Genomic DNA, 22,569 nt, shown 5'->3' with positions numbered 1-22,569 from the left:
TACATAGAGACCAAAGGCAAATAACTGCAGGAGAAGCATAAGGGCTCTGGCACACGGGGAGATTAGTCGCCCGCGACAAATCTCCCTTGTCACGGGCGACTAATCTCCCCGAGTTGAAAAGACTCGCAAGGCTTTTTCGGCGATTTTGGGAAATCGAGCCGCCGCGTGTGCCATCCCGCCGGTGACTTACATGTTCGCCAGTGGGATGGCGGGTCATGGAAACTTGGGGAGATTAGTTGCCCGTGACAAGGGAGATTTGTCGCGGGCGACTAATCTCCCCGTGTGCCAGAGCCCTAAGGGAGTGGTTCTCATACTGTGTGGCGGCTCCCCATGAGGGGTATATGCCAGTTAGGGTAAGATTTAGTGACAATACTATTTTTTTTCTCTCCTGATTCACCCGAAAGCTCAGTTTGAGAGTCAATTAGGATGAGATTGGGGTGAAAACATATTTAATGTGCTAGGAATGATGTGACTGGATGCTATGGTTTTCCTGTATTTGTAACTGTATCATGAGCAAAGGTAGACCCTGAGCAAAGGTTGAACCTTTAACTGGGGACTTGAACTGACAAAGTCTGACAGCCCCTGGCCTGTGGCCATGTTGTGCAGTAACACTGGGAACACACACAGCCAGTGTCCCACCAGCACATAACAAACTATATTGTGACCACTTGAATATTACATTGTTGAAGGGTGGAAATACAAGACCTATAGGAGTTGCACATGAAGTTGCACAAACTACAGAAAGTGATTCCAAAGTGGCCCAGATCATATAAAAATTAGGAATGTACCAGTGAATTATACTCTCAAAATAGAAGGATTGAGCTTAAAAAAAGTTGTGTTCGGACTGATTTATTGAGAAATTCCACCAAAACCCCTCTAGTCCCGCCCACTTGTTCCACTTCTCTGGGTGTGCAGGAGAGACAAATTACCTTAGCAACCAGGGAGTGGTTTGACTGAGAGACTGATATATGGATAGGGGAGGACCTGAATAGAAAGATAAGTAATAAAAAGGTAACAGTAACAATAAAATTGTAGCCAATATTTTATAATTTTTTTTGCAGATGGGGTCAGTGACCCCCATTTGAAAGCTGGAAATCGTTAAGAAGTAAACAAGAAAGCAAATGATTAAAAAACAATCAAAAATAAATAAAGTTGTTCAGAATTGGCCATTCTATAACATACTAAAAGTGAACTTAAAGGCAGACTGCCCCTTTAAACTGGCTCAGCCTGCGTTGTCCTAATTAATGCCCAGAATGAGTGAAGATTACAGAGAAGGCAGCAAGTATTATTTATATAAGGATAGTATCCATCATAAGGAAACCAACTGAGAGCTCTGTGCCTTATACCTGGGAACTCAGAGGCCCATGTAACATCTTTTGTTTTCACACAATGGGGAAATGCAGTTGCTTTGTGTGCAGCACTTAGTGCTATTACTGCATGTAGTACTTTGCTTAGAGAAAGTAAATGAAATGTAATGGCTTATACCCAGGGCATGCGTCTATTTCAGTGTTTACTCGTCTCCATGTTCCCTGCACTTTAAACCTTATTCAGCCAAGTGTAATTCAGCAGCCTACAGAGCAGCATGTACTGAAACAGGTGCCTTTGTGAATAAAACTTATATGCATGCTATTTTGCATTCGGAACTGCACTTTGCCCTTAAGCTTTGCAAAAATTTACTATAAATACACAATGAATACTTTTTTTTTTTTTTTTTTACCTGCAAAGTGGTTCTACATGGTCTCTGTCAAGGAAATCATGGTCCCGCTTTACAGATGCGATATCAATTGGGAATTGGGAATCTGTAGAATAAAATTCATATTGGTTAGTTTTCTTTGACAGCAATTGTAGTACAGGTATGGGATCCCTTATCCGGAAACCCGTTATCCAGAAAGAACAGAATTACAGAAAACCCATCTCCCATAGACTCCACTTTAATCAAATAATTCAGAATTTTAAAACTGATTTCCCTTTTCTCTATAATAATAAAACAGTACCTTGTAATTGATCCCAACTAACATATAAATAATCATTATTGGGTGCCAAACAATCCTGTTGGGTCTAATTAACGTTGTATTGATTTTTTTTGTGTTTTTCTGTGATATTTTCGTACATTTGCTTGACTTTTTCATACTTTGCGACAAAATAGTATTAGTTGCGCCGAGTACAAAAGTTTCGGATTCATTCAAGCTTCGGTATCGTGACTTTCCTTGGGCCAGGTTGGAGCTGCAGAGTGCCATTGAGCCCTATGGGAGACTTTCCTTGGGCCGGGTTGGAGCTGCAGAGTGCCATTGAGCCCTATGGGAGACTTTCCTTGGGCCGGGTTGGAGCTGCAGAGTGCCATTGAGCCCTATGGGAGACTTTCCTTGGGCCGGGTTGGAGCTGCAGAGTGCCATTGAGCCCTATGGGAGACTTTCCTTGGGCCGGGTTGGAGCTGCAGAGTGCCATTGAGCCCTATGGGAGACTTTCCTTGGGCCGGGTTGGAGCTGCAGAGTGCCATTGAGCCCTATGGGAGACTTTCCTTGGGCCGGGTTGGAGCTGCAGAGTGCCATTGAGCCCTATGGGAGACTTTCCTTGGGCCGGGTTGGAGCTGCAGAGTGCCATTGAGTCCTATGGGAGACTTTCCTTGGGGCAGGTTGGAGCTGCAGAGTGCCATTGAGCCCTATGGGAGACTTTCCTTGGGCCAGGTTGGAGCTGCAGAGTGCCATTGAGCCCTATGGGAGACTTTCCTTGGGCCGGGTTGGAGCTGCAGAGTGCCATTGAGCCCTATGGGAGACTTTCCTTGGGCCGGGTTGGAGCTGCAGAGTGCCATTGAGCCCTACGGAAGACTTACCTTGGGCCGGGTTGGAGCTGCAGAGTGCCATTGAGCCCTATGGGAGACTTTCCTTGGGCCGGGTTGGAGCTGCAGAGTGCCATTGAGCCCTATGGGAGACTTTCCTTGGGCCGGGTTGGAGCTACAGAGTGCCATTGAGCCCTATGGGAGACTTTCCTTGGGCCAGGTTGGAGCTGCAGAGTGCCATTGAGCCCTATGGGAGACTTTCCTTGGGCCGGGTTGGAGCTGCAGAGTGCCATTGAGCCCTATGGGAGACTTTCCTTGGGCCGGGTTGGAGCTGCAGAGTGCCATTGAGCCCTATGGGAGACTTTCCTTGGGCCGGGTTGGAGCTGCAGAGTGCCATTGAGTTCTATGGGAGACTTTCCTTGGGCCGGGTTGGAGCTACAGAGTGCCATTGAGCCCTATGGGAGACTTTCCTTGGGCCGGGTTGGAGCTACAGAGTGCCATTGAGCCCTATGGGAGGCTTCCAAAATCATGCACAGAAGGATCAGAAAGTCAGAAAGGTTTTCCTGGTGTTAACGATTGTAAGATATGAAAAATTTGTACTTTGCAGAGAAAAGTAGGAATTTTTCATACTAGCATATACAATTTTTTCGTACTTTATAAAGCACAATCCAAAAAATCGTATTGAATGCGATTTTTTTTGTATTGTGCTTTATAAAGGTACAAAAATCGTACTATGATAAATCTGCCCCTTAAGGTATGGAGATCCAAATTACGGAAAGACCTCTTATCCGGAATACCCTTGGCCTCGAGCATTCTGGATAAGGGGTCCTATACCTGTAACTGTAATTTGAGTTATCGGGGGCCCTAAACAGTCATGGTAACTGCTAGTCATTACATTGATGTAGAGATGCAGTGCCCAACAGCAGTAGCAGGGAACAGACACACAAGGCAGGCTGCTGGGGTTGCAGGACAAAGCCACTGAACCTACTGATTGGAAACATTAGGCAAACACCTTCTAGCACAGGAGTGCCTCTGTATATTACAGTTGGTATTGGGCATCTTAGCAAGGTAATTATAGGAAGGCCTTAACTCATTTAACCCTTTCTTTGCCAGACAAAAACAATCATTATTAGTACAGTGCTGGGTGGCCTGCATGTATGGCTTCTGCTGTTCCCAGACATACTATAATTTAAGAGATTTTCATAATTACTGTTTTACAGGTCACAAATACCTGCCTTCCACAAATGATTAGAGCGATGAAATAGTGGGTGAACAGATATCAGGCTGCATAGTTTCTGGAAAGGAACTGATGGCTTTACCTTCATAAAGCTGAGCGTATTGAGGGAATCCAGCTGCACGTAGCCAATCGCATGCTTCTTTTGCTTCGAGTTCTGCAACAAGGACATGAAACAGAAATATTAGTTGAGGACCAAAAAATAGTATTTATAGTCCTATTGATCTCATTGTAATCTAAAAAAAATCTAATTTTTTTCCATTTTGACTGGTTTTGCCATAGCTATAGTTATCTGCAGTGTCTACATAGGGCCAACTGCCCTGAGCACAGCAGGAGTTATGGGCAGGGGAAATTAGGTTCAGTAAGTTGAGATGGCAACGGTATGGCAAAATGGCAGGCAGTATATGGGCATGTTTAGAACGTAAGCACCATGGTATCTCACACAAGTGGGTTATACACTGGGTTATACAAGTCTGAATTAAATAATGGCAGGAATAATAGCATACTTTATTCACCATATTATCCCATGTCCCCCTGTATGCCCTGCCTGCCCTACATTAGCACATGCAATATACAGAACATTTCAGTTTTCTGTTATTCCTCACTGTGTATGTACTTATCTATAAATATAGCAGGGAATTCATGGGCCTCATAAAATTCCCCCAGGGCCCTATCATTACTAAAATTGTCCCTTTTTAAAGATAAAAAATGACAGTGGTAAAGTCAAAATTGGGCGGCACAACTTACACTGTAAAACTATTTCACTGACCATAAAGATACAAGGATATAACTACCGAAGGTGCAAGCACTCTAAAGGTCCCAATAAAATTTTGGAAACAGTGAGTAATTAAGAAACTGACAATGAACAAGGTAAGGTCTCAAAAGTCCTGCACTGGGGTCAATGAGCCACTATGTTAAAAACATTACGAAAATGGCTTTATTTCTCAATGAAGTATTTAAAAACCTGACAACATGCCTGGTTCTATCTGAAGAGGGTATATAGCCAACCTACTAAGTTTAGGGATTCTGTTAGAATCTTCTTAAATATAAAGGCAAAAGACCAGAGGCCAAGTCTTTTTCTACAGGTCATTGGACGTCAAGGCAATATCTCAGGACAAAATATTTTAGGATCAATGGGTTACAGGTTACAAAGACATTATAGCGGCAATAATATTATATATAATTATAACAAAATGTCTATTTCTGAAGCTTTGCGGAATTGTATAGTATATTTCAGTGGAACAGTTCTCTGGCCAGTGTTCTATTGTTTACCCAGGGGACGCCATTATTATCTATCTCAAATGCACCCCCCAACATTCCTTATAACAACTTCCTCTGTTCCCAGTCAATGACAGATAAAGAGATTTTCCTACATCTCCAAACCAGATGTTCCCTGCCTGTCTCTGTTGTGTGTTCCAGAAGAACAGAGCAGCACTGTGTGTAGGTTATTCTCTTGATCTGTACAAAAGTATCATCCATATCCATCAGAGTTTAAAACAAGAAGAATAAAATAGTCCAATATCTGGGGAGGTCCTGTCCTTGCATCATTACAAGATTAGTTACAGCTTCACTAATATCATAATAATCCTAATGTTATTATAATTATACTGACATGTTATTAGAATGTATGTAAAGTAGATGTAGGTAAATGATAGAGTAACAGTCTGAAACACAGCGCCCCCTACTGTCTGCTATTCCCTTGAATATGTAATGTATAGGAGTTCCCCTGGCTATACACAAACTCACTAATTCTTTCCATAAAACAATGTTTGCATGATTTTCAGTACATATTGTATGGTACCTCACCAATCCTGACTATGGATATTGCATGGTTTGAAATGTAATCTGCTGAAGCCCCATATCTGTCAGTATAACCTTATAAATTGTGCTGTTTGCCCAAACTATCAAAACAACTGACATTCACCCGTCATATATGACCTATCATAAGCTATCTGTCTATTCAGCTGGCAGACTGATTGGTAGGATTGTGTATGCTATTGGTCGGATATCTGCGTATGTATTGTGTATCTGACCTACAATGGAAGTCACTTTCATACGATTGGTGCCTGCCAACTATTTCAGAACATCCTCCGAGTTGTATTTTTATGGCTTTATAATTTATCCTTTTATTCCTTAGTCTGAAGGTTAGTTTTAGATTGTTGCATTTAAACGTACGACAGATATCCGAACGTTCATCGGAAGCAGACTAATATCAGAACGTGTATGGCCACCTTATGTCTGGGCTGTGTAGTACTCTGTCTGTAGGAGCAACTGGGCACTCTGCATAATACTTTATATGATGTTTATGCTATCACAACCATCAAGTATCCCAGTGTTTTTAATACATTTTGTCCACTTGAGGGTTCCATTAGAGTTTATAGAATGCTACTTTAATAGTTGGGTGAAAACAGAAAAAAGCCTAATGCAACCTATTAAGACAAGGATCTCCCATGCAGAATTTTGCAAATATAGACTCAAGAGCAAATAATGGCACCCCCCCTCCCTACACACAACAACCTTCTGTTTCAACCTGGCATGGTTCCATTGGGATACAAAATTTGGACAAATCTGGGCATAAGGTTTACACACCAGGTCATAGTTGGCAATCAACCCATATGGTTGGACACTTTGAGGGAAACTTTTGAATTGGGAAGGCTCTCAGTATCCAGCTATATCAGAAATAAGCTCCCTAACACAAAAGAGACAAAACTAACAAGATCTGAATGTCTACATGTAAAATAGTTTCAGAAAAGGCCTGATATGACCATGCTACAATGTTTTATGGCATGAGCAAGTCCCAACTAAAACTGAATACATGAAGTATGGGGGAGCATTTTGATGAGACCTTGTCACAAAAACAATGGGCAAATATTTTGACTGACATGGTCAAAACATCAAGAAATGTAGTAAAGAATTCCTAAAAAAATATTGTGCATTTCTCTATCACTCAAATTAGCAAATACCCCCCCTAAACAACAGCCTGCTTCAGACATTCAGCACTGCTGGTGGGTTTACCCTTTAGTCAAGAAGGCACTGTCCAGCCTTCACACCCTGGCACCAGTTACAAACTCACCAAAAAAAGACTGAATGACCTATTGGAGAGAGCAGGAGATTGCAGGGTTTGGGTTGGTTGCCTAGACTGTGCAGGGCTGTTGCTTGCCCTAACAAAGGATTATTATTTTAGGCGTTGAGTGATATTAGAGGCTACAATTTGCTTATCCTCAGCACCAAAAAGGCAAAGCAACACTTTGTAACTTTTTTTGTTCTAGGAGAACAAAAGAAATATTGTTACAAGAATATGAGAGTACAGTAGGACATGTTGGAGATTAATAGAGTCCACATGTGAGTAGAAACGACAGCTGGAGCTCTGAAATGTAAACATTGCTCGATCCTCTGAGCCCTGGTTAAGTGCGCTGGTATCTGTAAGGGAGTCCAGTATGAACAGAATTTTTTTTCTTGGCCCAAAGCACTTACTGGAAAGCCTTTACGCCAGTTCATTATACTTTATTTACATAGAACAGAGTGTCACTCCGAGCCCTTTGTACATGCCGTAGCATTTTGGAGTACATTTAGTACTCGCTAGAGAAAAAAACAGACCGCGGACAGACTTGTGATGTAAAGAAACACATCTGTCTAGTGAAAAGATAAAATGAGTGTAAGAATCTGTCCAAAATAATGATATCTTGGCTCGCTCCCTAAAACTTTGGGAGGCAAAGGGCTGCTGGGAGTTGCAGTGAAACAGCTGGAGTGCCAAAGGCTCCCTTGCCCTGGCATAGGAACATAAGTAGAATAATGAGATTATTTATCACAATGCTCTGAGATAACATAATAGGTGCAGCTGCCATATGCTTGATCCTGCAATCACTACATTAATCCTAATAATCCCTCTGCAGAATGGATTATATTCAGGGTTCTTCACCAGGTTCTAAATATGTAAGTAATAACATCAATTCCAAAGATGCATGCCTCATTCTCCACTCATTTTTTAATCCACCCCTCTAGCCACCTCCTCTCAAATTCTGCATATTTTATTTCTTATTTTTCCCCTTTGGTGAAAAATATAATTCTTTATGCTCATGAAGCTACTACGGCCCCCCAAGGAACAGTATATTTTATACCATTTGCCCTGCTTACAGCTAAGCTGCCTGCCCAAAGCTGCCCTAAGCTGCCTGCCCAAATCAGGGCTGCCATCAGAAACTTTGGGGCCCTGTACCAATTATTTATATGGGACCCCCATGAATACAAGCATGCAGTACTAAAAAAATGTATATAAATTACACAAGTTTCTTTGAAAATAACATAAGTTTTTGCATAAATTATGTAAGTTGTGTAAGTGTAGGGGCCCAATGATGTTGCTGTGGGGCCCAGTAAATATCCATTTTTCCTGCTGGAAAGTTCATATAGAAGATGCTGATATAATTCAGTAAAATAGCTCCCAATATAAACAGTTGACATTACACTATAATAAACAGTTCATATAAATAGGTAAAATGGATAATTAATGTGCTAATAAGTCAGTCAGTTCATTGGGGCCAGTGGAGTTTTCCCCTGCCTGCCCCCGTCAAGCTTTTCTCCATTGTCTTTAGCTTGATACCCAAGTTATGTACGTTTCTAGGCAGTTTTTGTAGAAGTTACATAAATTGTGTAACTTTGCGGTAACTTTGTACGTAACGCATGCAATTGCACAACTGTACCCCCTATCCCCCCAATGGCGTCTCTCCTGCCTATTGGTCATCACCTCAACACATAGGAACAGGCTATATGAAATGAGGTGAGGCTTAATGAAGTGTGGGTAAGGCCCATTTGCAAATACACCTCATGAGAAGATAAATGCAGTTGCAGTATCATGTAAAATATCATTTTACTAGTCAGTGTAATACAGAGGAAGGGATACACACAAAGCTGTGCATATTTGTTAGTACTAGTAGAGATGGTACAACGCTAGGGCACAGGGAGCGCCATAGACATACACAAAGCCCATTAAAGAGGAAAGCCAAACTGATTTATACATATTTTTATTCTGCTTGTCCTGAAATAAGCTTTTTCTCATATTTCTCTGTATCCTACACTAACCACTGTTGCACCATTGTGTGGATTTTTGCATCTCATTGGCAGGTTCACTTTAATGATTAAGCATCATCCACCTTAATTGCAAAACTATAATCCGATTACTGTGAAAGTGTCTGCTAACACTGCTAATCCACTTTCCCCAAATATGCTGTTCCCACTCCATGGTATTCCATATTGTGTGCTGCCTGGGAGGGGATTAAATCACCTCATTCTGTTAAATGATTAACCCTCAGTGCACTGTAAAGCTGGCCATACACGTGGCGATCTCACGATGTTTCGTACGACCGTCGGTCGCACGAAACATCGTCAGATCCGCCACACACCATTCAGGGCTGAATCGGCAGGTAAGGAGGTAGAAACAATAGGATTTCTACCTCCTTCTGCCGATTCAGCTCTGAAGGGAGAATTTTGGTCAGGCGCCTTTTATGGCGCCCGATCAAAATTTTCTAACTTGGCCGATCGGCGAGCCGACCGATTTCAGCAGCTTCCTGCGATATCGGTCGGCTCGCTGACATGCCATACACGCACCGATTATTGTACGAAACGAGGTTTCGTACGATAATATCGGTGCGTGTATGGCCACCTTAAGAGGGAACGTAAGAGGGAAACTTAATCCTTGGGAAACAAAATAGCAGTCAATTCAAGTGCATCTTTAAAGTACACATGTGGCCCACTGGCTTGCAGGCTGTTTGGACAGATATAATATCTCCCAACATTTAAAAAATAGAAAGAGGGACAAAAAGAGACACTGCACGTAGCAAGGCAATATTTTTGTGACCACACAAATATCACCTAAATATCACTCCCATTTTACAAAATTTGGCAGGTTATGTAAAGTTTGAACACATTTTTGGGGGTTTTGGGGTCCTGTTTTTGTGTTATTACAGTTTTGCTAAAAAGGTGAAATTGCTCTTTAAGCTGCAAGTCTCAGTTCCCCCAAGAGACATGTTTAGCTTATTAGTTACAATTGTATCTCAGTGCAGGGGTTGAGTATTCTGGGCTCTGCCAAAAGCCTATTTATCTAATTAAGTTTGAGAAACCTTGAATCTTTTTTAGCGTTCAGTGCAGGACATCAAAGGGAAATGAGGGACTTTTTAGTAAGATTCTGAGACTGCGAGCTGAGCTGTTAAAATCGGGACAGTTGGGAGGTATGAGATATCCCTTCACTTGTGAGCTAACATTCCATTCACTCAAAAAATATAAACAAATGGAATAAGGGGAATGCATTACACAAATGGAGATGGGTATGTGCAAATAATAATTGCAAATGCAGTGTGGAACCTAAAACCCAGTTTTCTCCATCCTTTCTTGTCTTCCCACCTACTGATAAACTTCTGATGGTGCAGCCAAATCAGCTGAGCACTATGGGTATGTCAGAGGATTCTGGGTAAGTCGAAGGCTGCTGTACATACAGTGATAATAATCACATATCACATTCAGTGATAATAACCAATAAAACAAATATTTGGGTGCTGCTAAATTTAGTTTTTGAAAACTGTAAGTGCATGAAGTCACATTACAGAAATAGTCTCTTTTCAACAGCCAACAAGCTGCAGGCAGACTCCAAACATGGATCTAAACCAAAAGCAAACAGCGTTGCAGCTACAGAGACACTTTCTGTGCACCCATATTACAACAGCTGGATGGTTCCCAGCCACAATGTGTTTAACTGGCAGAGGAGCGACTACCCTGGTGAATAAGGCACAAACTAAAGTCTAGTCATCTGCCAGGGGTCAGGGTGTGAGCTGTGCCAAAGGCCGCTTACATTTTATAGCCAGATGCTGACCACTGCCTTCCCCTATACTGGGTGGCATGTCAAAAAACTGTGGGTACAGACACTGATGTCCTGGGAGCTAAAAAAGAAGGTTGGCCATACCTCATAGACTCAATTTTAATCAAATAATTCAAATTTTTAAAAATGATTCTCTTTTTCTCTATAATAATGAAACAGCACTTTGTAATTGGTCCCAAATAAGATGGTATAAATCCTTATTGGAGGCAGAATGAACCTACTGTGTATTTAATATTTAAATTATTTTTTAGTAGACTTAAGGTCCCCATACACGGGCCGATTCTAGCTGCCGATATTGGTCCCTTGGACTGATTCGGCAGCTAATCGGCCCGTGTATGGGCACTACCAACGGGACTGCCTGACCAATAACTGGCCTGCCAGACCAATAACTGGCCTGAAATCGGCCAGATCTCGATTGGGCAGGTTTAAAAATGTAGTCGGATCGACTTTGCCTATACCCGTCGTTATAATTCGATCGTTTGGCCCCAGGGAAATGGATCGAATTAGCCTGGATTCTCCCGATATCGCCCACCCGTAGGTGGGGATATTGGGAGAAGATCCGCTCGCTTGGTGACAACGCCAGGTGAGCGGATCTTAAGGTGTATGGGGACCTTTAAGGTATGGAGATCCAAATAATGGAATGACCCTTTATCTGAAAAACCTGGGATAACATGCCTGCATAATCTTTGTGTCATAACTGGGTTAAAGGGCCGCTATATTTGCATCTTATGTTTATTCTTTGTGTGATTTATGCATAAAGAGATGCATATGAATATTTATTATAAATGTATTATGGCATTACTGGCTCAGTTTGCCATAAAGCAGACAGGGCCATGATTTAGTGACCAAGTTTATATCACTTGAGACCTGGCCAGCCCAAGAGAGGCCAAGATGTCAGTATATATATATATATATCTCCCTCAGAGATCAGCTGACAGGAAATAATGCAGGAAGTAGCATGGGAGTAAAAGGCAGAACTCTGCCCATTCATTGGCTGATGGGGCCTAACATGTATGTGTGCACTGTGAATCCTATGATCCCAGAGGGCAGCCCTTCGTACACATACTGTATATAAGTATATTTTTAATGGTTTATTTAAATGAAGCAGGGTTTTACTAATGAGCTGTTTTATACCATATAATTTTTTACAGACCTACATTGTTCTGGGGTATAGTTTTCCTCTGACAGCTAGAGGGTCCCAGCTTGGATGCACTGTGAGGGGCCCTCTCTTACATAAGGAGATAATTCATTTTATTGGACTGCTGAAGAACTAGAATTTATTTCATTGATTGGCTTTCTAGATATAATTTCCCATCTGTTCCAGAAATATGTGCACAGTCTGATCAATCAGCTGCTATCATTCCTGTGCCCTTTCATTCCTGCATTTGGACGGAACAGAGTGTTCTGATCCATTAATCATGATCCATCAACCATAAAGCAATACACGTTCAGAAAAGGTAAAGCATTTCCAAACTGTTGGCTGGGAATAAAGTGTCTTTGGGCCAAATCCATCACAGCTCATTTATAAAACTGATTTACAGCAATTCTGTTTTCTGCATTTGTGTAATAAATATTCATTATTATTATAACAACACACAGTTATACGGCGCCTAACTATTCTGCAATGCTGTGAATACATCAAACATAATGATTATATACAAAAATACAACCAATAACCATTACACAAGAGGGTCCTGCTGAATAGAGCTCACCCGGGGGGGGGGGAGGAGAATAAATAAAACGGAGGGCTTTTATATCACTCACTTTGCTGTGAATAGCTGAACATTTTGCATGGAGGAAGAAGAATTTCTATTTTTCAAACCAGGAGGAAAAGAAATGCTATTGTACTGCCCAGGGCTAATCTGTTAGAAGGGACAAAACGCCATTGAACATTTAACTACTTTCCTGGCATTTCCATTACTGCAGCGAAGCAGCAATCAGAGCTACCTTGGCAGCTTTACAAATAGCCAATTAAAATGGATCTTACACCTGCGATTCCTTTTAAACAATACTAATGTGCAACACAGCTCTGTTAGACTATGACTTTATAAAGGAACATGGGATATACAGCAGGTAAAGGCACTAGCCAGACTAACAACAAAAAATTGCACCTCTAACAGAGCCCCAGAATCAGCAGAATCCAATAAAATCAATGGGACAAACTCAGGTAAAAGCCATTTTTTTTAAACTTCTGTCACTGTTTTTAAGCCACAGTTATTTACTTTGTTACACAAACACCAAAATATATTACACAGCCTAATGACTATGGGGCTGATTTATTAAAGTACGACAGGTACGAAATACAAATAAATCGTATTTGTTCGTACTGTGCTTTGAGCGGGACAGTCCCGCTTTCTATAGCGCATCCCGCTGTCCCGGATAGTTCCCTGAATGTCCCGCATTTCCGTAATAGATTACGGAAATGCGGGACATTCATAGAACGATCCGCGACAGCAGGATGAGAGGTCTTAAGCTGAGTGCTCCAACTCCTTGCGCTGCTTCTCTTCTTATGTTGCTCCTTCTCCGGCGATCCCAGGCCCTTTTATAAGGTTGCGCCCGTGCGTAATGACGTCACACGAACGCACGGGCGCGACCTTATAAAAGGGCCTGGGATCGCCGGAGAAGGAGCCACATAAGAAGAGAAGCAGCGCAAGGAGTTGGAGCGTGTATGGGGGGCTCTGTGTATGGGGGGCACTGTGTATGGGGGGCTCTGTGTATAAAGGGTACTGTGTATGGGGGGGCTCTGTGTATAAAGGGTACTGTGTATGGGGGGAACTGTGTATGGGGGGGGCTCTGTGTATGGGGGGCTCTGTGTATGAAGGGCACTGTGTATGGGGGCTCTGTGTATGAAGGGCACTGTGTATAAAGGGTACTGTGTATGGGGGGCACTGTGTATAAAGGGTACTGTGTATGGGGGCACTGTGTATAAAGGGTACTGTGTATGGGGGCACTGTGTATGGGGGGCTCTGTGTATGAAGGGCACTGTGTATGGGGGCTCTGTATATGAAGGGCACTGTGTATGGGGGGCACTGTGTATAAAGGGTACTGTGTATGGGGGCACTGTGTATAAAGGGTACTGTGTATGGGGGCACTGTGTATGGGGGGCTCTGTGTATGAGGGGTACTGTCTCCCCTGTGTATGGGGGGCAAAACTGGTAGATAGTTAGAACTCACTTTGTATTTGTATTTTATATGTAGGAGTTGCTATTTTGTTTTCCTTAGGTAGTACAGTATGAGGGTATAGCACATTTGCATGTGATCCCGCCATTTCAACTATATAAAAGGAGTATTTTTAGAAAAAAATGGGGTGTGTTAATTGGGGCGTGGCCACAAAAGTGGGCGTGGTAAAAAAAATTGCCGCGCTGCGCACGCCAAATCTTTTTGTCCCTCTTTTCGGTTTTCAAATGTTGGGAGGTATGCAACTTTTTCGTATATTTGCGAAACTTTTTCGTACTTTGCGACAAAATCATATTGTCGGGCCAAGTACGAAAGTTTGGGATTCATTCAAGCTTCGGTATCGTGACTTTCCTTGGGCCAGGTTGGAGCTGCTGAGTGCCATTGAGCCCTATGGGAGACTTTCCTTGGGCCGGGTTGGAGCTGCAGAGTGCCATTGAGCCCTATGGGAGACTTTCCTTGGGCCAGGTTGGAGCTGCTGAGTGCCATTGAGTCCTATGGGAGACTTTCCTTGGGCCAGGTTGGAGCTGCAGAGTGCCATTGAGCCCTATGGGAGACTTTCCTTGGGCCGGGTTGGAGCTGCAGAGTGCCATTGAGCCCTATGGGAGACTTTTCTTGGGCCAGGTTGGAGCAGCAGAGTGCCAGTGAGCCCTATGGGAGACTTTCCTTGGGCCAGGTTGGAGCTGCAGAGTGCCATTGAGTCCTATGGGAGACTTTCCTTGGGCCGGGTTAGAGCTGCAGAGTGCCATTGGGCCCTATGGGAGACTTTCCTTGGGCCAGGTTGGAGCTGCAGAGTGCCATTGAGCCCTATGGGAGACTTTCCTTGGGCCGGGTTGGAGCTGCTGAGTGCCATTGAGTCCTATGGGAGACTTTCCTTGGGCCAGGTTGGAGCTGCAGAGTGCCATTGAGCCCTATGGGAGACTTTCCTTGGGCCGGGTTGGAGCTGCAGAGTGCCATTGAGCCCTATGGGAGACTTTTCTTGGGCCAGGTTGGAGCAGCAGAGTGCCAGTGAGCCCTATGGGAGACTTTCCTTGGGCCAGGTTGGAGCTGCAGAGTGCCATTGAGTCCTATGGGAGACTTTCCTTGGGCCGGGTTAGAGCTGCAGAGTGCCATTGGGCCCTATGGGAGACTTTCCTTGGGCCAGGTTGGAGCTGCAGAGTGCCATTGAGCCCTATGGGAGACTTTCCTTGGGCCGGGTTGGAGCTGCAGAGTGCCATTGAGCCCTATGGGAGACTTTTCTTGGGCCAGGTTGGAGCAGCAGAGTGCCAGTGAGCCCTATGGGAGACTTTCCTTGGGCCAGGTTGGAGCTGCAGAGTGCCATTGAGCCCTATGGGAGACTTTCCTTGGGCCGGGTTGGAGCTGCAGAGTGCCATTGAGTCCTATGGGAGACTTTGGGCCAGGTTGGAGCTGCAGAGTGCCATTGAGTCCTATGGGAGACTTTTCTTGGGCCGGGTTAGAGCTGCAGAGTGCCATTGGGCCCTATGGGAGACTTTCCTTGGGCCGGGTTGGAGCTGCAGAGTGCCATTGAGCCCTATGGGAGACTTTCCTTGGGCCGGATTGGAGCTGCAGAGTGCCATTGAGCCCTATGGGAGACTTTTCTTGGGCCGGGTTAGAGCTGCAGAGTGCCATTGGGCCCTATGGGAGACTTTCCTTGGGCCAGGTTGGAGCTGCAGAGTGCCATTGAGCCCTATGGGAGACTTTCCTTGGGCCGGGTTGGAGCTGCAGAGTGCCATTGAGCCCTATGGGAGACTTTCCTTGGGCCGGGTTGGAGCTGCAGAGTGCCATTGAGCCCTATGGGAGACTTTCCTTGGGCCGGGTTGGAGCTGCAGAGTGCCATTGAGCCCTATGGGAGGCTTCCAAAATCACACACTGAAGGTTCAAAGTCAGAAAGGTTTTCCCGCCGTTTACGATCGTTCAGATACAAAAATTTTATCCCACTGCTACTATAAGCACCATTTCTCCCTACTATACCTGCTATCCCACAGCCACAGTCTCTTCCCAGAGGCTATTATCCCCCCACTGCTACTATAGGCACCATCTCTCCCTACTATACCTGCTATCCCACAGCCCCAGTCCCTTCCCAGAGGCTATTATCCCCCCACTGCTACTATAGGCACCATCTCTCCCTACTATACCTGCTATCCCACAGCCCCAGTCCCTTCCCAGAGGCTATTATCCCACTGCTACTATAGGCACCATCTCTCCCTACTATACCTGCTATCCCACAGCCACAGTCTCTTCCCAGAGGCTATTATCCCACTGCTACTTTTACTGTAACCTTTACTATAGCTTTTTTTCAATTTGTTCTTTTTTTTGTAGATTCATATAGTTTTTTTTGTCTTGTTAATCCCACAGTCTTCTTCTTCACCCAATTGTGCTTATACATGGGCTTGTATTTTGTATAATAAAATCAGGTGCTCCCTTGTGATGCTGTGATTTATATGCTCTTCTTCTTTCTACTTTTCTGCAAATAGAAAAAAAACCCCACTGTAACAGGAGACTGAAGAGGCTGAAAATAGGTGGGCCAGTATTGTAACTAGGTCAAATATGCTATATCCTTGAGCTGTTACTATTATATAGAATGTCCTATTCAGTTAGACTTCAGTTGTAAAATCTCTTTTATATTTTGTTGTCTTCCTCTTTTGCCTCTTTTCCAGCTGAAATGTAAAATACTATCCAGCAGACGTGGGTGGGGGGGTCACTGACCCCAGCAGCCAAGAAACTATTGCTCTGTGAAATCACCGTTCCATTGTTATTGGTGCTCTTTGTTACTTAACTTTGTATTCTGTCTCTCTCATTATCTTCTTCCATTCTGTCATTCAAAGGATATAATTTGCAGGCTATTAGTGGCTCTTGTGTATTATATAAATATAAAGGGAGCTGGAGAATAATGTACGAGTTACAACTGTAACTGCCGCTCATGGACGTCCCGCTCCAGCCAATGGCCTCTCTGCTGAGTTGCTCTATTTTTAGCAGGATGATTTCCTCTCTTTAGACTTTAATAATATTTCTCTTTTCTTTCCCAATTCTGAAGAGCTCTGAGCAAGTCTCTTTTTCCCAGCTCACGAGTAAATAAAACAATCAGTAGGAATTTCAGTAAAAATACATAAACCAGTCACATCCTTATGACTTTAGCAGAAGATAAACGATTCCAGACGTTGGATATGATCCATTTTCCCACACATGCTCCAATGTTTTGTCATCCATATTGGGTAATAACAGTCAGGGGTTTTTCTCTCCCTTCAGTTTACAGCCAACTTTTTTTTTCCTTCTTTCTATTGGCCTCTTCAAAGAAACACGTTGTAAGGCGAGCGTAATTTGTCTTTATATTACTTATCTTGTAGAATAAATATTTAAGTCTCCGCTGCAATAGCTTTTACCATTTCACATCAAAGTGTTTACCTATAAAGTTCCTAAAAACTGCTCACAGGGAACATTTGGTGATGCAGTTCCACTTGTGAGACACATTATTCTCTATCTTATGGTGACAATTTTTCTTTGGGGGCCCCAGAGATTTTGTAATGTATTATGCACAGTTCCTTGTTCTGAACTTGGGCAGTCTAATTGTTAGGTTTTCAATATGGGTGGGTATAACTAAGGACTATAGAAAATACTGTAAGTTCAAAACTAGAAAAATGAATCAGTTTCTAAACTTGAAAAAATATTCTTTTGTGTTCTACACTTTACAAATGTGATGCATGAACACTTCCAACTCATCTACAACCCCCTAATGAATTGTGTTCCCTACTACATGCAAACAAGTGAGCGTGTCTGAATTAAGAAATAAATGAACCTAATAAAAGTATCAATGGTGCAAAGCTAGAAGGCACCTGTGATGTCATTAGAAACCTACACACTAATGATGTCACTGCTATCAAAAGGGCAGCCAAGACGTAGAAGCCAGTGAAAGAATAAGAGAGCCTGAGAGTGACTAATGATAGTTTTCTTGGAAAGGGGACAAAACATTTCAAATTGCTAGTAGCATTTGTCCTTCCCCCACAATGCTACAAAAAATTGCCCTGCCTGCCATTGCCCTTTTTATACATATAGCTTTTATGTTCTGAACCGTTTCCCTTCAGCAGCTGCTGTAAACTACAGCTCCCAAGTTCATCCTCAGACAAATCTCACAGACAGAGGATGCTTATGACTGTAGAACAAAACAAGACATGAAGCACAAGTTAGAAAGGTTTTGGTATGGGCAATGTAAGTAGGCAGGGGTCCCCTTTTAATAAACAAGAAATACCTGGGATAGTCAGTGAGTATTGTAGGGATACTGGGGGTTATATTTCAACAATAGCTAGTTGGACATCCTTGATGTGAGTAAGAAAATGATAAGTTATTATGCATATTTTACAGAACATTTAGCTGGCTCTCTGAATGGGGCTTCAGGGTAAAATCCCATCTCCCCCACCATAATATCTGCCCATCTTCATTGTGGTCCTTAGTTCTCAGCCAGCTGGCAAATTAAAGAAGCACACACAAACACAATAGCGCATTCTTGTAATTCCTGCTCTTACGGTTCGCATTAGAAATATCCACAATCCAGAACTCAGTGTCATCCCAGGCAAGGATGTGCACAGCCTCAGATTATGTACTTAACACCCAGCGAAAAGAACAAACTTGGACAAGTGGATCCCCAGGTCTCATGAAGCTGCATAGCACAGAAGCTCCTTGTAGTGCATTTGGGATTTGGGGGCCTAAGGGCAATGAGCTTCATGATCTCATCCAGGAAAACACAGTTATTTTTGAAGGTACAGGACAGATAACACTGCTTTAGGGATCAATACAAGAACACAAATTAAATAAAATGCTGCATGCAGAGGTCAATGGCTAAATATAAGATGCAGCGCTGACTGCTAATCACAAGAACTACATCATGGTTTGTTATAATTATCATGCAACAATCTAAAAGTGTAAAATATAAAATATATAACTTCTCTTAAAGTGCATAAGTAATAGTAATAGGGTAACAATACCTTGAAAGCATTGCCATGTTCTCCTGTGTACTGCCTAATTCCTGCAATCTGGTGGTATCCTCAAGATATTATTTCTCTGTATCACCCAGGGTGCCTGATATTTCCCATGGAGACTGAGTGGTACTAAGCACAGCTGTGCTCTACATCCTTGGCCCCATCCCTTGCTCGGCTTGTTTTCCCGTCCCCCCCAGTCTCCACCCCGTGTTCCTGAGGAGCACAAGCCCACAGCTGGGAAGCCTTTAGGATACTGTACACAGCTGCTCGCAGCACCATGAAATATGAACTTGTGTTATTGTGATGATGAAAGCACCCATCCTTTGCACAGAATATTTCAGTTCTACGCAGAAACTAGGACAAGTCAGTGAGCGATGCACTTTATCAGATCACAATTTACAATTGATGATTTCAAAATGTTACTGTAAGTAGCGGAGGTTCCACGAGTCTCTGTAACTCACCCACCGGCCAGGAAAGTGACTGTAATTCATATTCACCACTCACTCATTCCAGCAACTGTACAATGGGAATCCATGGCCCCATACTGCACAGATTGAGCCAAACATAATCCCAGCCTTTGTGTTCCTGTGACTTTATTATAGTGATGGAGAGCTAAACACAATACCATTTACTCATCTAAGATAACAAGTTTGGAAAACTATGTACATTTTATGATTCGGATTCTGTGTTTTATTAATTTCTTTTGCTGGGAATATGGTACTGATATGAATAAATCCACATATAGCGAATTTGTATATACATTATATTTATATTATATTATATTTATAAATATATTATATTTATATACATTATTTGAATTAGTAAGTAAGTGACTTAAAGGGGCACTATCGCTTTTCCTTGTTATAGACTGAGCTTTTATCTTTAAAAATGCATTGAGTTATATTTACCTATCTGCATATTATAATTGAACCCAAAATTAATTATTAATAGATTCTGCCACTAGGTAAAAACTAGTGAAAACTAAAGAGATAGATACAGAGTCACCATCAGACATCATGGGGCCCCATAATAATTAGCAGGGTTCTCTCCCCAGGTGCCCCAGACATGTCACCTTACTTGAAGTTTCAGGGGGTCACCCTGATTTGCCCCCCTCACCCACAGTTAACAGCCCAGTCACCCACTGTCAGAACTTTTACTAATTAATTTTTACTAATTAAATTTGCCCACTGCTATTAAAAAGCAAAAAATTTCATCTCAGGTTTTTAAGAAACAGGCAGAGCAGGAAGCTTGGTCGAGGGCGTGATGGGATTCAGGCATGGCTGGGCAAGAATGGCACGAGGCTAACACACAACTGGTTTATACAACCAGGTTGGTGTCCCTGGTGGTCCAGTTATTAGGCCACTGCCCACCTGGGCCCTACCAACTAAGTAGAATGGGGCCCCAACAAAAACAAAACACAATTACATTTCATGCCCCCAATTTGCCCAATCCTACTTACTCCCATCTGTCGGACATTCTTGTCTTTAAGGGCCCCCTTTGTCACAGGGCCCCTGACTGTACTCTCAGCTCCCCCCCCCCCCCCATTGCAGCTGTGGACAAATATCTGCTAAAAAATCCCTGTAAAAATCCCTGTACAAATCTATAAAATGATAAAATAACACCCAGCCAACGCTCCTCAGCAGTGCCGATAATTACAATGAGCCGGGCCCTGGTAATGCAGAATGACTGAGCCCTTAATATAAGGGGCAGAAATGAACATCACATAAATAGGGACATCCAGCTGTTGTTGAACTGCATCCCTACAAGCTGGAATCCCTAATGTATATACTGAAACTATCTAACAGCTGTTACACAACAAGTGCCCCTCTGTCACCAATGCTCTATGTGCCCTACATTTGCTTGGCAGTTACTAATGCTAAGCGTATAGTACATGAACCTAATTACATAAAGGGTTATAAAAAAGACGTAGCAAGTGCCCAGTTAAACAGTCACATGAGGATTTATCCTAATTACAATGCATATTTGGGACAATGCCCATAGTAAAACAACCATTGCAATAGCACTAGCTTCTATTTATAAACACCATGAGATCTAACAAGTCAATGATATTGTACTGATCGTCATCACTTTTACCAGTTTCAGAAGCCAATATCCAAGCAATCTGGCTGACTTACAAGTCAAAGCGCCAAAATACATAACATGCAAAGCTGGTAATGAGACTGGAAAAGTTTTACCACATCCTCATCTGCATTGCTGCCTAATAGATGGCACTGATGGTGTCTATGCACCTGTAGCCAAAAGAACTATAAGCAGACACAAAAGCTCTTACAAAGAATAATACAAAGCACAAGCCACTTTGCCCTCAACCTACAATCAACAGTTTTTTGGGACCAAGAATCTTGCAAAAGAATCAAAGGGAGCAGAATGGTGCACCACCTAGATCTGCTGGACCAGTATGCAGCGCAAAGAAGATGCAATCTGCCATGATGTTCAGTTTCTGATCATGGTGGGTGAAAAACCCAGATGACTAAGGACATCAGAAGGTGTATGTTCCATTTTGAACAACTTCACTATAAAGCCCCTGGAGACCCTATCATTCCAAGAAAAAATTCTTTGGCAAACCCAAGTATGTCTTAGCATGTATGGGCAGTTAGAATATTGGAGAAGCAGTTGATGACAAAAGTGTTAAACTGTAAAAGGTGTGACAGGTTGAGCGAATGTGAAAATAGTAGATAAGAAAAGTATGCACTTTTGGCCAGCCTGTAGGGAAGAATTACAAGAACATAGCGTGAGTTTTTTTTAGGAGGAAATCAGCTTGGGTGTGAGGTTTCCTATTTAGGTGTGGGAGACAAAAGGTGAAACAAACCATCAACTAAAAAATAAACTGAAATAAACCTGATATTTTCACACCAACAGCCTGTATAGATGCAAGATTAAATTAATAATAATAATGAATTGGGTCTATAAATACAAAAATTTTACCTTTAGGTCCCTGACCTAGAAACTTTGTGCCAACTAAACCCTAATTACAATAGACCAGGGCTAAAGTGAGAAGCGGAATGGGGCACCTTTAGAGATATCTTGTCTGTTTATCATGTCAATACAGCAATATGCTATGTCTGCTTTATATCAAGAGATGGGAAGATATGTAAAGGCTATGCTTGGTATTTTGCTATTGGATTTTCTTTCTACATAGGGACAACAACTGAACCAAGACTGAGCCAGATTGGCTGGGAGATGCTGCTCTCAAGAGCTTATTAGAGAGTATTTGCCATACTTAAAAGTATAATGTAGAGTTTAAGGAGCATTCCAGCAAAGGCCCAAACCTATAACATATGTCCATTGTGTGATAAAAACAGTAGTTGGACTCATTTCCTAGTGGTATAGGTGTACAATTTGACAGTGCATTCTGAACTTGACTGACACGTATCAGACTGGGCCCCCTAGGGCCCCACCAAAGGAAGTAACACCAACCTCTCATACTTAAATATAAACAGTACTGAAAGTAATAGGTGTCATTTAGACCTATGGTGCAATTTAGGCACAGACTGGTAATACTGTATATAGATTCTGGCAAATGCCAGAGGGGCTGC

The 22,569-nt window shown here is 42.6% G+C and overlaps 1 protein-coding gene across 3 annotated transcripts in view; it reads right to left on the bottom strand.

The window, feature by feature from the left end:
* stard13 (StAR related lipid transfer domain containing 13) overlaps nucleotides 1-22,569 on the bottom strand; it is a 163,714-nt gene that overhangs the window by 21,055 nt on the left and 120,090 nt on the right. For all 3 annotated transcript variants that reach the window (XM_031896084.1, XM_012957181.3, XM_012957180.3), the window contains 2 exons: nucleotides 4,096-4,167; nucleotides 1,718-1,799 (listed from right to left, as the gene is read on the bottom strand). In XM_031896084.1, coding sequence (XP_031751944.1) covers nucleotides 1,718-1,799; nucleotides 4,096-4,167 — 154 coding nt within the window. The remainder of the gene's footprint in view (nucleotides 1-1,717; nucleotides 1,800-4,095; nucleotides 4,168-22,569) is intronic.

Source organism: Xenopus tropicalis, chromosome 2 (assembly GCF_000004195.4).
Source record: "Xenopus tropicalis strain Nigerian chromosome 2, UCB_Xtro_10.0, whole genome shotgun sequence".
Taxonomy (NCBI): Eukaryota; Metazoa; Chordata; class Amphibia; order Anura; family Pipidae; genus Xenopus; species Xenopus tropicalis.
The sequence above is the reverse complement of the archived record's forward strand: the minus strand, read 5'-3'. Positions and strand labels throughout refer to the sequence as shown.